At 42.6% G+C, this 14,739-nt stretch overlaps 1 protein-coding gene across 2 annotated transcripts in view; it reads left to right on the plus strand.

The window, feature by feature from the left end:
* Positions 1 to 14,739, plus strand: part of LOC111982353 (striatin) — a 105,901-nt gene that overhangs the window by 69,523 nt on the left and 21,639 nt on the right. Inside the window, exons 3-8 of one of the 2 annotated variants that reach the window (XM_024013911.2) lie at positions 1,667 to 1,743; positions 4,501 to 4,582; positions 10,199 to 10,369; positions 10,827 to 10,962; positions 11,877 to 12,036; positions 14,392 to 14,502. In XM_024013911.2, coding sequence (XP_023869679.1) covers positions 1,667 to 1,743; positions 4,501 to 4,582; positions 10,199 to 10,369; positions 10,827 to 10,962; positions 11,877 to 12,036; positions 14,392 to 14,502 — 737 coding nt within the window. The remainder of the gene's footprint in view (positions 1 to 1,666; positions 1,744 to 4,500; positions 4,583 to 10,198; positions 10,370 to 10,826; positions 10,963 to 11,876; positions 12,037 to 14,391; positions 14,503 to 14,739) is intronic. The other variant, XM_024013912.2, reaches the window with a different exon arrangement.

The following is a 14,739-nucleotide window of genomic DNA, read 5'->3' on the forward strand; positions in this document are numbered from 1 at the left end:
GGACCGCTACCTCCCCTTTGCTGCAAGGCAGAGCACTGCCAGAGCCCTGCAAAACATGATAACTCCAGCAGGCCACCCCAAAATTTTTGTGGGCGGAGCCCATAACCTGTGTCGCTCAAAAACGTTCAGAAACAGACTCCAAGAGCGTAGGTAATCGACGCATCGACTCCACAGGCTGAGACGCGGTTGTGCTTACAGACCCAACACCCGTGCAGGAACGTTGCATTGCCAGCGAGCACACCACCCAAGATTGGCAAATCCACCCTGGCGCCCTGATGCTCTTCACAGATAGACAAGCAGTTCACACTGCAGCACATGACACATGACCAGACTTGACCAGAGTCTGAGACCGCCCGTCAGAGAACGTTCTGCTGCCGACAACATCCTCCACCAGACCCTATTTCGCGATGGGTCAGTCATGGTGTGCGGTGGCATTTCTTTGTGGCGGCCGCCACAGCCCTCCACATGTGCTCCCAAGGTAGCCTTGACTGCCATAAGTACCAGATGACTGAATCCTCCAGACCCCTGTAGACCAATATGCTGACACATGCAACAATTTGTTGCCTGCTAGGAGGTCATTTGCAGGGCTCTGCAGTGCCCTCCTTGCACAAGGCGCGATAGCGTCCTGCTGCTGGTTGTTGCCCTCCTACGGCCTCCTCCACGTCTCCTATGTACTGGCCCTGTCCCTGTAGCGCCTCCATGCTCTGGACCACTACGCTGACAGACACAGCAAACCTTTTGCCACAGCTCGCATTGATGTGCCATCCTGGATGAAGCTGCACTACCTGAGCCACTTGTGTGGGTTGTAGACTCCGTCTCATGCTACCACTAGAGTGAGAAGCACCGCCAGCATTCAAAAGTGACCAAAACATCAGCCAGGAAGCATAGGAACTGAGAATGTCTGTGGTCACCACCTGCAGAATCACTCCTTTTATTGGGGTGTCTTGCTAATTGCCTATAATTTCCACCTTTTGTCTATTCATTTGCACAACAGCATGTGAAATTTATTGTCAATCAGTGTTGCTCTCCTAAGTGGACAGTTTGATTTCACAGAAGTGTGATTGACTTGAGTACATTGTGTTGTTTAAGTGTTCCCTTTATTTTTTTGAGCAGTGTATATATATATAATATGATTACTTTTACACTTTAATAAATATTATTTTTTACCTTTATTTAAATATATTATTTTACACCCAACCCTATCCCTCCTACCCCCCTTTTTTTTTATTAATATAAATTAATTTTCATATTATCATCGTTTTTTTAAATATGTAGTATAGTTTCCTTGCTATCTGGCATGGAAGCAATCTTGTGCAAAAAAAACTTTAAAATGGAAATTAATATTTCCACCATTAAGTTCTAGATTAATATCAAACCCCAGTGAATGAACAAATTAATTTCTTCCCTCTGCGTAGCATCCCTCCCACATGTTCTTAATATAATAATATATGCCATTTACAAGACAGTTCTTCAAATGTATGTGTGAAGCCAGTTAATTTACAGATACCATCAACAGTGAGATGGTTATCTTCTGTTAGATCATTAATGAGCTGTTAAATCACTGTGGCTGCCTTATCATTAAAGCTTTTTATTTCTTCTCTCTCGTTCTTTCTCCCTTTCCCTCTCTTTTTCTCTCTTCCTTTCTCTCTTTTCCTTTCACCCTCAGGTCAAAATACCACAAGCTCAAATATGGAACAGAGTTGAACCAAGGAGACATGAAACCTCCCAGCTACGATGATTCCGGTAAGTTCCCGAGTGGCGCAGCGGTCTAAGGCACTGCATCTCAGTGCTAGAGGRGTCACTACAGACACCCTGGTTCGAATCCAAGCTGTATCACAAACGGCCGTGGTTGGGAGTCTCATAGGGCTGCGCACAATTGGCCCAGCGTCGTCCGGGTTTGGCTTGAGTAGGCCATCATTGTAAATAAATTAAGTTAAATAAAGGTTCAAAAAAAGTTACACCTCTGTACTCTTAGTACCAACCGGTGCAGGTGACACTACTTTGAGTCCTACATCGTAAAGCTATCTTTAATGCTCCAATTAAAATGACAAATTAAATATTTGTATGGCGCCTTTCTCAGGCCCCAAGTGCTTTACATATTCAAGATTACACAATGCGTTCACACACACTGTAGACATAGATGGAATAAATTAAAACCAAAAATACCGAAAACAAAGCGCAACCAAATAGAGGGCGCATAGGTTAGTGGTTGTAAATGAAAGCATGACTTTGCAGATCTCAGCAGTCATCACTCATGATAGATGACATTTGGGACCTACCGCCTCAATTCGGTCTTATGTAGCTAATTTTGAAGTTGTGTTTTTTGACGTTGAATCAAAGTAGAGACTCACAGCAAYAAAATTGTAAATGATACAGTCGAGAAACAATGGGAAAGTAATTATGCTTTGAAAGTTGACAAACTTGTAACCCCACTTTTGAGAAAATGGCCCTTGAATGTTTTSGTACACCTACTGGAGAGCTGTTCTTTGTCTACACCCATTCAGCATCATTCACAACCTCTTAAGCCTTAGCCCCACACATCGCTTTAWGYATTCACATGTGAGGCCATGTGCTAAACAGAGTGAGTAATTTAGTAAACAACCAACGATTTCAAGACTAAAAGTAGTAGCCTACAATAAGGTAAAAATACACTTTATCTAGTCCTTGTCTATATCATKATCTGACTTTGGTGCAGGTTATGTTGTTCTTCACATTACTGCAAATMTTTCTTTCAGATGCACTGGATGCAGAATGTGTCAACGGTACAGTYAAAATGGTTACTTGCATAGCAGCAATATCAAAAACATTAAAGTGTCCAGATAAAAAATATTTGATAATTATTAGATGACGTTTACCTGACATACATGTCGAAATTCATGGATTATGTGAAGGAAATGCTATAACCACCTCGCAGCAACATCCAGCTAAGTGGATGGGTCACTGTTGTCTAGACATGTACACATGTTCATGAAATACAATAGATGGCTGTAATCATCCCCCAGACACACCTGGCTAACTTGATGGGTCCTGTAATCATCTGTTGAAGTTGAGTCTTTTGTTTAGACATGTAGGTAGCTAGCTAAACAATGAACRGGCGTAATCCCAACTCATACTACTACCAATATAAACATTGTCATAGCTGTAGTATGAATCTGCAGGTAGCTAAAGGGCTAATCAACTAGGTTCAATGTTAGCTAGCTAACATTAGGCTATAACTAGCAACGCAAATGGATTTCTGATTTGAAAAATATTACTACACAGATCATGCACGTAACGTTAGATAGCGAGSCAGCAAGCTAATGTTCGCTAGCTAGCGAACAGTATGCTATAACAATTAGAAACGTATAATATCTGAAAATGTAGTTAGACTCTTACCCGAATACATGGATAAACGCTTCACAGCAGACTGAAACCATTTAACTCCGTTTTGTTTGTAGCTATATTTTGTTTGGCCAGCGTTGTCAGGACACTCCGGTTCACATTGACCGTGGCGTGTGCAGAAAGTAGCCCATCGCTTTTTCCAACTGATCTGTCGATAGCGCCTGCTAAATTCAGGGCATCAATGTTGTTGAGAAAAGTAGCAAACCTTTAGTAGTTCTCGATGGCTAACGTTATATCTTTCAAAGATAGCGCAGTAGAAATGACTATCAACACATACTGAGCAGTTCATGTTATAGACAGAAGCATGCTACGTGGCAGACCAATCCAAACTCGGCATGTCCAGCCCATGCATTATCATGCATTATCTTATTTTTTATTTTTGTATTGCTGGTAACTGTTTCGGATAATGCACGTTTTTGTGCTGTTAGGGGAATAACCTATGTGTAAATGTAATCTGCTGCTGTATTTTTTTGTGTTATCTGTGATCGTTTTATTTGTCATGTTTAGTTTCTTAATCATTGTACCTAAACTGTATGTGTAAACATGTTTACGCAGGGCCCAGCTGTAAAAGAGACCGTGTTCTCAGTCTGGGTTCCTTGTTGAAATAGAGGTATAATAATAATCTCAGCCAATCATGTCTTGCGGGAACGTTCCTGTCATTTTCTGTGGCAAAACCAACTGGGCTCGTAATTTAACAATTGTATTCGTATTTACAGATGGAATACAAGTTTGTTATTAAAGCACATGAAAGTTCATGTTCCAGAATGCATTTCTGCCAAAAAACGCATTTTGATAAAAAAAAATTATGTTTATGTTCAAATGCCTCCTGTGAAGTCGTGACGTGCGACATACGCCTAGTTTCCTGAAACGAGTAACATTTGTGCATGTCAAATGTCACAATACTGACATGTTTCGTTCAGATGTACTGTATGCATTCTGACAATCTAACCTGGATCGCACCATGTGTCCTGACCTGTTTCAATTGGAATTTTTGGATTGAAATTGAATGCAGCACAAATACTGTAAGTACTTAAGTCRGTGCTTCAAGATTGTGAGTGAAGCCTTAATAACATGGTGCGTCTGTCTGTCTCATTCTTGTCTCCCCTCTCTCTCCATCAGATGAAGGGAATGAAAACGAGGTCCCGAGCCCCGCCAACAGTAGTCAGCTGGGTTGGAAACAGGGACGGCAGCTGCTCAGACAGTGAGTGCAACACACACACATTTTTTTGTCTTAATGGTGCCCTATGGCTGTACACTTAAGTGCTTTAAGACCTGGTGGCCTTCTGAACAGAAGGTTTGCAAGGGCGGGAGTTTCGGCTTTCCACGGTGACATCACCATGTGGAATATTGGTTAATAGACCAATAACAAAGAGCGTTCCAAATCTCTCTGCCAAAAACAGMTTTTTWTTTWWATMTTCCCCTCCCCACTCAGAACCTTCCCAGACAGTCCTAGCAAAATTCTACGACAGTCTACTACAGGTACTTACACTGAACAAAAATATAAACGCAACATGTCAAGTGTTGGTCCCATTTTTCATGAGRTGAAATAAAAGATCCCTACATTTTCCATATACAGAAAAAGCGTATTTTGCAAAAATGTTGTGAASKAATCTATTTACATCCCTGTTAGTGAACATTTCTCCTTTGCCAAGATAATCCATCCACCTGACAGGAGTGGCATATCAAGAAGCTGATTTAAACAGCATGATCATTACACAAGTGCATCTTGTGCTGGGAACAATAAAAAAAYGSCKKRTTTAAAATGTGCAGTTTTGTCACACAACACAATGCCACAGATYTCTCAAGTTTTGAGGGAGCATGCAATTGTCATGCTGATTGCAGGACTGTCCACCAGAGCTGTTGACAGATAATTGAATGTTAATTTCTCTACAACGTTGTTTTAAAGAATATGGAAGTACGTCCAACCGGCCCTACAATTGCAGACCACGTGTATAATGTCAACGTTGTGAACATAGTGCCCCATGGTGGCTGTGGGTTATGGTATGGGCAGGCATAACAACGAACACATTTGCATTTTATCGTTGCCAATTTGAATGCACAGAGATACCGTGACGAGATCCTGAGGCCCATTGTCGTGCKATTCATCTGCCGCCYMCACTTCATGTGTCAGCATGATAATGCACGGGGCCCTATGTTGCAAGGATCTGTACACAATTTCCGGACGCTGAAAATGTCCCAGTTCTTCCATGYCCTGCATARTCACCAGACATGTCACCCATTTGAGCATGTTTGGTATGCTCTGGATTGACGTGTATGACAGCGTGTTCCTGATCCTGCCAATGTCCACCAACTTCGCATGTCCCACTCCTCTTCAATGGCTAACATTCCACAGGCCACAATCAACAGCCTGATCAACTCTATGCGAAGGAGATGTGTTGCGCCYCATGAGGCAAATGGTGGTCGTGTTGCTGCATGTTGCGTTTATATTTTTTGTTCAGTTGAATTGTTACCCAGCAACAATTTGATATTGATATAGAAACGGTTGCATTGGSCCTTTTTAAATGCAATCCTTTATAATCTATTTAGCAGTGTGTTTTTATCTCTGTACAGCTGTGAGAAACTCTCCAGCACRCAATTTCTGTCTGGAAGATGTGTGGCGATGTGGACAATCAATATTATCCTGCATCTGGGTTGTTACAACAACCACTGACTCAATAGGGAAGGCCTCTTGGAGTTGTTGACTGTACGTCACCGGACTGTCTATGTGTGCTCGTGTTTTCTGCCCCCGTGTGTGTGGCTGTAACCATAGGGCACCACCATCAGCTGCAAGTGTCTGTCTTAAGACAAAAAGCCATCAAAGGGAGGCAAATCTTCTTAATGGAGATTAAGAGCTTCGGTATGAATAGAGTAATGGAGTAATCCCCCTGAGACTGGTGGGACGTGTGGATTGTTAGACACACACACACACACACACACACACACAACACACACAACACACACAACACACACACATTGTGTTACTCCTAGCATGTGAGTGCAAAGGGCTTGTGAAAGTTCTTAAAAGGTTTTGTACTTTGGTGCCCTCTGGGTGTCAAAAGTTGTCAGGACATAGAATGAGCGGAGGGAATACTGTGAGAGTGTGCGTGCATGTGTGTGCTTGGTGCGTGTATGTGCGCGTATGTGCGCGGTGCTGTGTGGTGTATGTGCGCGTGCTTGTGTGTGCTTGCTTGTGTGTGGCTTGCTTGCTTGTGTGGCATGTCTGTGTGTGTGTGTGTGGTTGGTGGTGCTTGTGTGTACGTGCTTGCTTGTGTGTGTGTGCGTGCTGCTTGCGTGTGGCGTCTGCTTTGTGTGCGTGCTTGCGCGTGTATTTGTGTGTGCGCTTGTGTGAGTCTGTGCGTGCTTGTATGCGTTTGTGTGAGTGTGCATGCTGTTTGTGTGTGTGCATGCTGGTGTTGTGTGTGCGTGTGTGCATGCTTGTGTGTGTGCGTGTTTGTGTGTGTGCATGCTTGCGTAGGTTGAGACATATAGAGGAAAAATAAATAGACAGAGAATACTGTGATGGAGCAATGAGAAAAGTGTGTGTGTCTCATCCATTGCAGAGTCATCCACTTGTATTATCCCAGCCACCCACTCACAGTACAATCTATGGAAGTACAGACTAGGGTTAACACTGCAACTCCCAACACAGAGTGAATACACACACACACACACACACACAATCTTTCTCTCGCTCTCTCTGCTATGCATTCTCATGATCCACACAACTCCTAGAGCACTCCGACAGCAGCACACATGGCATGGCCACATCTCGATTCCACAGAGTGGTCATTGATTTCACTTGTCAGAGCACAGTTACACACACACACACACACACACACACACTGCACAGTAGATTGTCCACATATCCTCAACCCTAATTTCATCTCTCCAGCCCACACTATGGAACAAGGTTCTTCTTGTCGATATTACTCCGGTCTCACTGACACGGGCTACAGAGCATACAGTATATTTATCTCTGTGCTTGTATGTGTGTCAGCGTGTTTTAAAAGAAAGTACATGTGTGTGAGAGTGTTTCAAAATGGCACCCAAGCCTTCACATGTGATAAGGGAGAGGGTCTGTGTGTGTGTGTATATATATATATATATATATATAATGTGTGTATGTTGTATCTGTCTACTTGTGTATAGTGTTAGCTACAGGCACTGAACCACCCAAGGGAAAGGGTCCCTCCCCCCATCAGAACCATGAACTCACTGAACCGGACCTGACAAAGAGAGCGAGAAAAGTGAAAGGGGGGGGAAGAGGGAGATAGGAAGAGAGCAGAGCAGAGAATCGTGGAATGCAGCTGGTCTAAAGACCATTTGAAAAGAAAACCTGAAAAGTTCAACAGACACTTGATCAGAGTCCAACATTCATTGTTCCACCTATTCTTGACTTCTAATTCTAAAACACTTGACCTTTTCTCAACAATTGACYTTAAACTTGTTTTATATATAAATACTAGGTATTGGCTAATTGGTGCATGTTATGAGCAGTTTTGCCTATTTGAAGTTAAGAACTCAACATTTTAGTGTTGCACGTAGCTCCAATAACTACAGCATNTGTCCTGTAGCCCATCCCAGCCTTGTGCAGGTCTACAATTTTATCCCTGATGTCCTTACACAGCTCTCTGGTCTTGGCCATTGTGGAGAGGTTGGAATCTGTTTGATTGTGTGTGGACAGGTGTCTTTTATACAGGTAACGAGTTCAAACAGGTGCAGTTAATACAGGTAATGAGTGGAGAACAGGAGGGCTTCTTAAAGAAAAACTAACAGGTCTGTGAGAGCCGGAATTCTTACTGGTTGGTAGGTGTTCAAATACTTATGTCATGCAATATAATGCAAATTAATTATTTAAAAATCATACAATGTGATTTTCTGGATTTTTGTTTTAGATTCCATCTCTCACAGTTGAAGTGTACCTATGATAAAAATTACAGACCTCTACATGCTATGTAAGTAGGAAAACCTGCAAATTCGGCAGTGTATCAAATACTTGTTCTCCCCACTGTATATCTGAGTGTGTGTGTGTGTCAGCGTGTTTAAAATAAAGTCCATGTGTGAGAGTGTGTATGTGTGTTTCAAAATGGCAACCAAGCCCTCAAATGGGATAAGAGAGAGGGTGTGTGTGTATGTTGTATCTGTCTGCGTGTGTGTGTCGCAAACAGTGACATGAGCGGCAGCTACAGGCAGGCACTGAACCACTCAAGGGACAGGGTCCCTCACTCCCCCCATCAGAACCATGAACTCACTGAACCGGACCTGACAGAGAGAAGAGAGAAAGAATAGGGGGGAAAATAGTGAAGAGTGATAGGAAGAGGGCAGAGCAGAGAATCATGGAGTGCAGCTAGTCTGAAGACAGTTAAAAGAAGAAAATAGACAAAGTAAAGTTCAACAGACACTTGATCAGAGTCCAACATTCATTGTTACACCTATTGACTTCTGGCTCTAAAATATTTGAAATTTTCTCAACAATTGAACTAAAATTGTTTTAATAATAAATACTAGGTTTTGGCTAATTTATGTTCCTCTGTGCATGTTATGAGCAGTTTTACCCATTGGGAAGTTGTACATAGCTCCAATACCTACAGCATACAAGGCCTTATGTTAGCAAGAATATGTGCTTATTGCCAAAATAGATCAAGCAATAAATCTGGGCACTAAATTGTATTATCCTTGGATGACGTCCTTGGATGGATGAAGGAATGTGAATGCAGCGTCTCATTGAGAGGAAATGTGTGTGTTGTGTGTGTATTGTCTCTGGTGTGTGTCTGTGTAACGAAGCACAGTGTCCGAGACCGAGATGGTGTTAGCCCATGAATGGAGGATTGTGTCGGGGCATTCAGGGCTCCTGCAACTGGAGAGGCTGGTACAGCAAGAGACGGAGAGGAACTTTTTTTTCTCCTCTCCCCCTTCCCTCGTTCTGTTAAAGCTTGCACAAGACGCTGTTTTATCAAAACCGCCGACCTTGGAGCATCAGCATCAGAACTTAAGCGCGTCTTGAAGGAATCAGGATAGAAGGGTGTCATCTTGATTTTGGTTTTACCTACCAAGTGAGGTATGTTGTGGTTTTGGAGAGCTTTCATGAAATTTTGCATTTGATCTTATTAAGTTGGCTTAAGATTCGATTCATGTGTCGTTTTAATTGGTTCCATTATGCAGTACTGTTTCATTCCCTTGTTGTGCAGTGACTGAAAACTGTTTTTTTTCTTCTGCTCGGAGGGAAATAGTTTTTCAGTCAATTGCTTTCTTTGGACACTATGGTATATAAAGGAACATATTTGTTTTCTTCAGAAACTGTATCCTATAAAGTAGGCCATATTGATGAGTTATGGCTTGTTTGCCTTTAACAAACCTTTTTTTTCTCCAGGATTTTGTCTTTGTTGTCTAATCCAGTACATCTTGCTCCTGAAATGGTCAATGTCCTGCTCTATCCTGTCTGACTAACACACCAGGAACTCCACTTTAAATACAGTTAACTCCAAATAACTCTACTTAAATATGAATGAAAATAGTTTTAGAAACACTTTCAAGTGTAATTTTATCCCTTTAATCTTGACTCTAATAGTCTGTTTTGAAACCTAATTTACAGTGATTAGCGTGACACACCAAATATCATAATCAGTCGTAAAAATATGACTAATATAGTCATGTCGCTTCTGCAATGTTATGTGAAAACTAGAGTAGATGGAAGTTGCACCTAGGATTTAGAGCTGGTCCTAGATCAGTGCTTAAAGACACTTCTCACTCTACGTATAAAATCTTGAATTTATTAGGCGATCTATCCCGTAACATTCAATCGGGCCTTACTTTCCAGGTACCTTCAGGAGGTGGGCTACACGGACACCATCTTGGATGTGAAGTCCCAGAGGGTCAGGGCGCTGCTGGGCCTGGCTGGAGACTCTGGAGAGAGGCCGTCGGTCAGGAAACCGGAACCCATGGTCAACGGCACCGAGCCATCTTTTCAGAAGGACAGCGGCATGATCAGGTGAGCTACCGCTAACTGCTAAGAACTATTGCTGCTGTTATGGTTATTGCTGTGCTAAATGCTGTTGTTGTGGTTGGCGCTAAAGCTATTGCTATGGTTAAGGCTAAATCCTATTGTTATTGCTATCATTAATGCTGTTGCTAATGCTGCTGTTGTAGCTAATGCTGCTGCTGTAGCTAATGCTATTGTTGTAGCTAATGCTATTGTTGTATCTAATGCTATTGTTGTAGCTAATGCTATTGTTGTAGCTATTGCTGTAGCTATTGCTAATGCTATTGAATATTGCCATCGCTAATGCTATTGTCGTAGCCATTGCTAATGCTATCACTAATGGATAACTAGCATTCGTCAAGGAAGTCCAGTGACAAACAGTGTAGGGTTGCATGTGTAGGAGCCCTGCATTGTTTTTGTGTTGTCACTAACATCTGTCTCGTTTTCGCTCTCTTCTGTCCGTCAGTAAACCTGACATGTCTGACTCGGCCACTGTCCTTGAGGCCTTCAAGTTCATAGAAAGCGCCGCCGCCGAGTTTAGCGACGAGGAGGACGACGAAGACAGCGACGGGAGGGACAAGACCATTATGAACTTGGCCACTGTAAGCAAGGACACACACACACATTCATGATCTGACTTGGGCTTCTTCATGGCGCAATAGCTACAACAATAGAGTAACAGCAGTAACAGATTGAATTAGCGACAAGCAGCAATAACACTGAAGGAGAACCAGTACCAATCACAAGCCATGTTACCGAATTCCTCATACTTCATTCTAGGGTGGTGATAAGTGAATAACTTAATTTTATGTTACAAAATACATTTTACCAAGAGAAATATGATTATTCATGTTCTGTATCATTCAGTGGGGTCTTTCTCTAACATATCATTAACATTATATCTAAAAAGTCCGATTTTGTAACCGAGTGCATCCGATAATAAGCACCAATCGGTGTTGACATAGTGATGCAGGTTTCTCGTAACTTTTGAGGATTTTACATTGTGTGGTCGTCGTCTCCAAAGTTGTTTCCGTGGGTCACAAAAAGCGAAACTAGCATGACACGAGCTGAATTAAATGTAAAAAGGCTTTTAGAATAAAACGCTTGGTATGCGCTCAGTGCTCTGTTGACATTTCAGAGAAGTTTGTTTTTGTGAGAAATCTTTGAAAAAGATTTTTTATTAATATGAAAAGTGTATAATACAATATGAAAATACTACATGTCATGTCTCAAAATCGATATCCATCTTACCTATATATTGTTTTATGTCCTGTGGATTCAAGAAGAAAGATGACGAGTTCAACGGCAAAGTGAGCCTGTCAGGTAGCCGATAGCCTTCATTCTTGCACAGAATCCAGCCTAGTTTACGCAATGCAATTTTCCCTATTTATTCATTTTTTTTTTTTACCGCGTTTTTGATTGGACCACCCTACTCATTCAGACCTACAGTTTAACACTCAACTCATTCAGTCACTCAGACCCCCTCTCTGTCTCTTCCACCCTCTGTCTTCCACAGATGGTGAGGAAGAAGACGTCTTCGTCCCCCTCCTCATCCTCGGACATGAGTGACGACCCGGACACAGAGGAGGCCCTGAAGGGCTTTGACTTCCTMGCCAGCCCAGATGAGATGGAAGGATCGCCCGATGTCCGGAGTGTCGAAGACAGCGGTGACTGGGGTGAGGGAGGGAGGGGCGTTGGTTGGTTGATGAACACTCAAACTAGAATAGTAAAAGTTTACATGTGGACCAAAGTGGGTCTACTAGTAGGCCTAGTCAACAGTGAAGGGGAAATTTTGACCGCGGATCATAATTGGGACAGTGGCCAAGTAAGTGGGTACAGTCCTGTATTCTCAGGACACTAGAGCATAAAAGGGACAGGAGGGCCATAGACAGAGGACAGTASACCAAAGGGAGGACCAGTGGTGCCACAGTAGCGCCACAGAACAGTCTCCACTGAGGGGACCAACCCTTTCCTCAGTCGCCCACTCACACAGAATCCTGTATTCTCTAACCTAGTCTTCACACAAAGACACAGCTGGCCACCTGCCTACTGTAGCTCCCTTATCCCCTTCAGCTAACAGAGAACCCCCTTCACTCCCGTCACCTAGCAACGCCGTGTGTTTATCTGGACTCAYTGACAAAGGMCATTCCCACGCAATCCGTGAGTCAGCGTGTCACAGGTCAGGCAACAGTCAGTTGTCAGCCAATGAGGAAGGATGCTGTGGCGTCACTGGTTGTGTGACAGAGGAAGCCAGAGGGATCCAGTTGAAGACAGCCTATGTTCAAAGTAAATACTAAGTAGTATGCTAGTGTAGACATTAGAACACAGCAAATGACAAATTGTCTATGATGCATTGACAATCCAGTTATTTTTGTAAATACTTTAATTCAATAGTAGTTCATATAAATAATGGTGACTATTAAAAAAAAGATAAATCTTGTATTATTGGGATAATTAGGTCAACTTGCGTGGGAAACTGAGTTGTTCGCATTTCTTTATTAACAATAATTGAAGAAGCCATGAGCTGAACACACAGCAAAGGAAGGATAGATAGATGGATGGATGGTATTAAAGGTCCAGCGGCAGCGAGGCGCTTCGCTGATCAGTTATGAAACGGAGTTGTCATCAGCAGCTCCTCTTGATCCCACACTGCTGCTACAGACCAATAATGTGTACCAAATGGCACCCTATTCCCTATATAGTGCACTATTTTTTTTAGACCTGAGCCCTATGGACCCTGGTCAAAAGTAGTGCACTATATAGGGAATAGGGTGCCATTTTGGATAGAACCAGAGACATCTGTCGCTGAGGGCTGCAATGGGGAAAGAATATCCGTTCTGTTTACCATATATTGTATGATCATGCCTGCATCTGAAATTAGAAATATGAATATGCTAATAGGTATAGATACAGATAACTCCCCCACATTATTAGACTTTTTTGTTGTTGAAATTCATTATTTTATTTTTTTGTTCTTTAGCCAGCTTACACTATAAAACCTACATGGTTGCTGCTTTTGACATATAGAACATTTCAAAACATGACAGAGTTATTGAATGGCATTGCATTTTGGGGGGTATTGAATGTTATTTGCATGATCTTAACATTAGCATGTCGTTGGTATGCTGTTTGCTGCTATTGATGTTGCGGCACAAAGGACAAAGCCTCGCAGAGACTGAGTGAGGCATGGCTGCTGTTCCACCATATGCTTTGTTGTCACCTAATTTGGCAGGACACAGCTTTCTTTGACATTTAATATTTTTGAATACATTAACGCAAACATTTTCAGGATTGCTGCCAGCCATCAAATGAAACAGTTGATGTCAGCTGTATTTTTTGTTGTTGATCGGAAGCCAATCTGGCTTTTTACAACTTTTTTTACCTCCCAAACCCTTTGTTTAATGGCAATTTTTTTGTCTTTTGTACGTTTGTGTTTTTATGTTTCCATGTCGAGTGGTGCAAAAACTGTAACCCTCAGGCATGACTCAATTCTCCCATTCCATCCCTGTCTGTTGTCGTATGAGAAGAGAATTTGACCGGTTCTCTTCCTGACTGACCCCAATGTGTTGACATCATCAAACCCCCTATAGTTGCTTCGAGAGAGGCCCAAATGCCTGTAGAAAACATGAACTTGGGGCTCTCGGTGGGAGAAAAAAAGTGTATCAGGAAGAATTTCCATCACACACTTTTTTTTTTTTTTTACATACTGCAGCAAATGGCGATAATGCAACATACTGTATATTGCGGGTCTCAAACCAAGATCTCCCAGCCCGTAGGCAAACTCGCTAACCACTGCTCCGATAGGGGTAACACACTTGGAGGGGGGGGGATCTTAGGCAAGTGTCTCTGCAATACATTTTACAGGCTATATATATTAGGATTAAAGAAGCCATCTTCACTTGAACCACCTTTAATTTCATTACACTTTGGATTTGAGTTTCGTTTGGTCTGGTTCAGATGAAAGTTCTGGACACTGACCGGCTTCTCGGTTTCTGTCCCCCCTTACCCCCAACCCCTTCCCTCGGGTGTAGAGAAGGAAGAGCAGTGCCCCATGCCTGAGGCCTGGGACGTGGACCAGGGCCTCATAGCCCAACTCAAGGAGCAGTACAGGAAGGAGCGCAAGGGCAAAAAGGGGGTGAAGAGTAAGTCTATCAGGCCTCCCCTTCTCTTTCTTTCTCTCCATTGCGTTCTATCTTTCATTCTTTCTCCTTGTTCTGGCGATAAGAGCTTCTCTCTCCTCTCTCTCTCAGGTTGAGGTGAACTATGTCATGCAAAAGAAAAAAAAAATTATATTTAACGGACACGTTACGCACGTTAGAGACACTCTCTTCCTCCCATCGCTTCGTTTTAGCGCTCCTTTTCGGGCCATCTAGTACCCC

Source organism: Salvelinus sp. IW2-2015, linkage group LG21 (assembly GCF_002910315.2).
Source record: "Salvelinus sp. IW2-2015 linkage group LG21, ASM291031v2, whole genome shotgun sequence".
Taxonomy (NCBI): Eukaryota; Metazoa; Chordata; class Actinopteri; order Salmoniformes; family Salmonidae; genus Salvelinus; species Salvelinus sp. IW2-2015.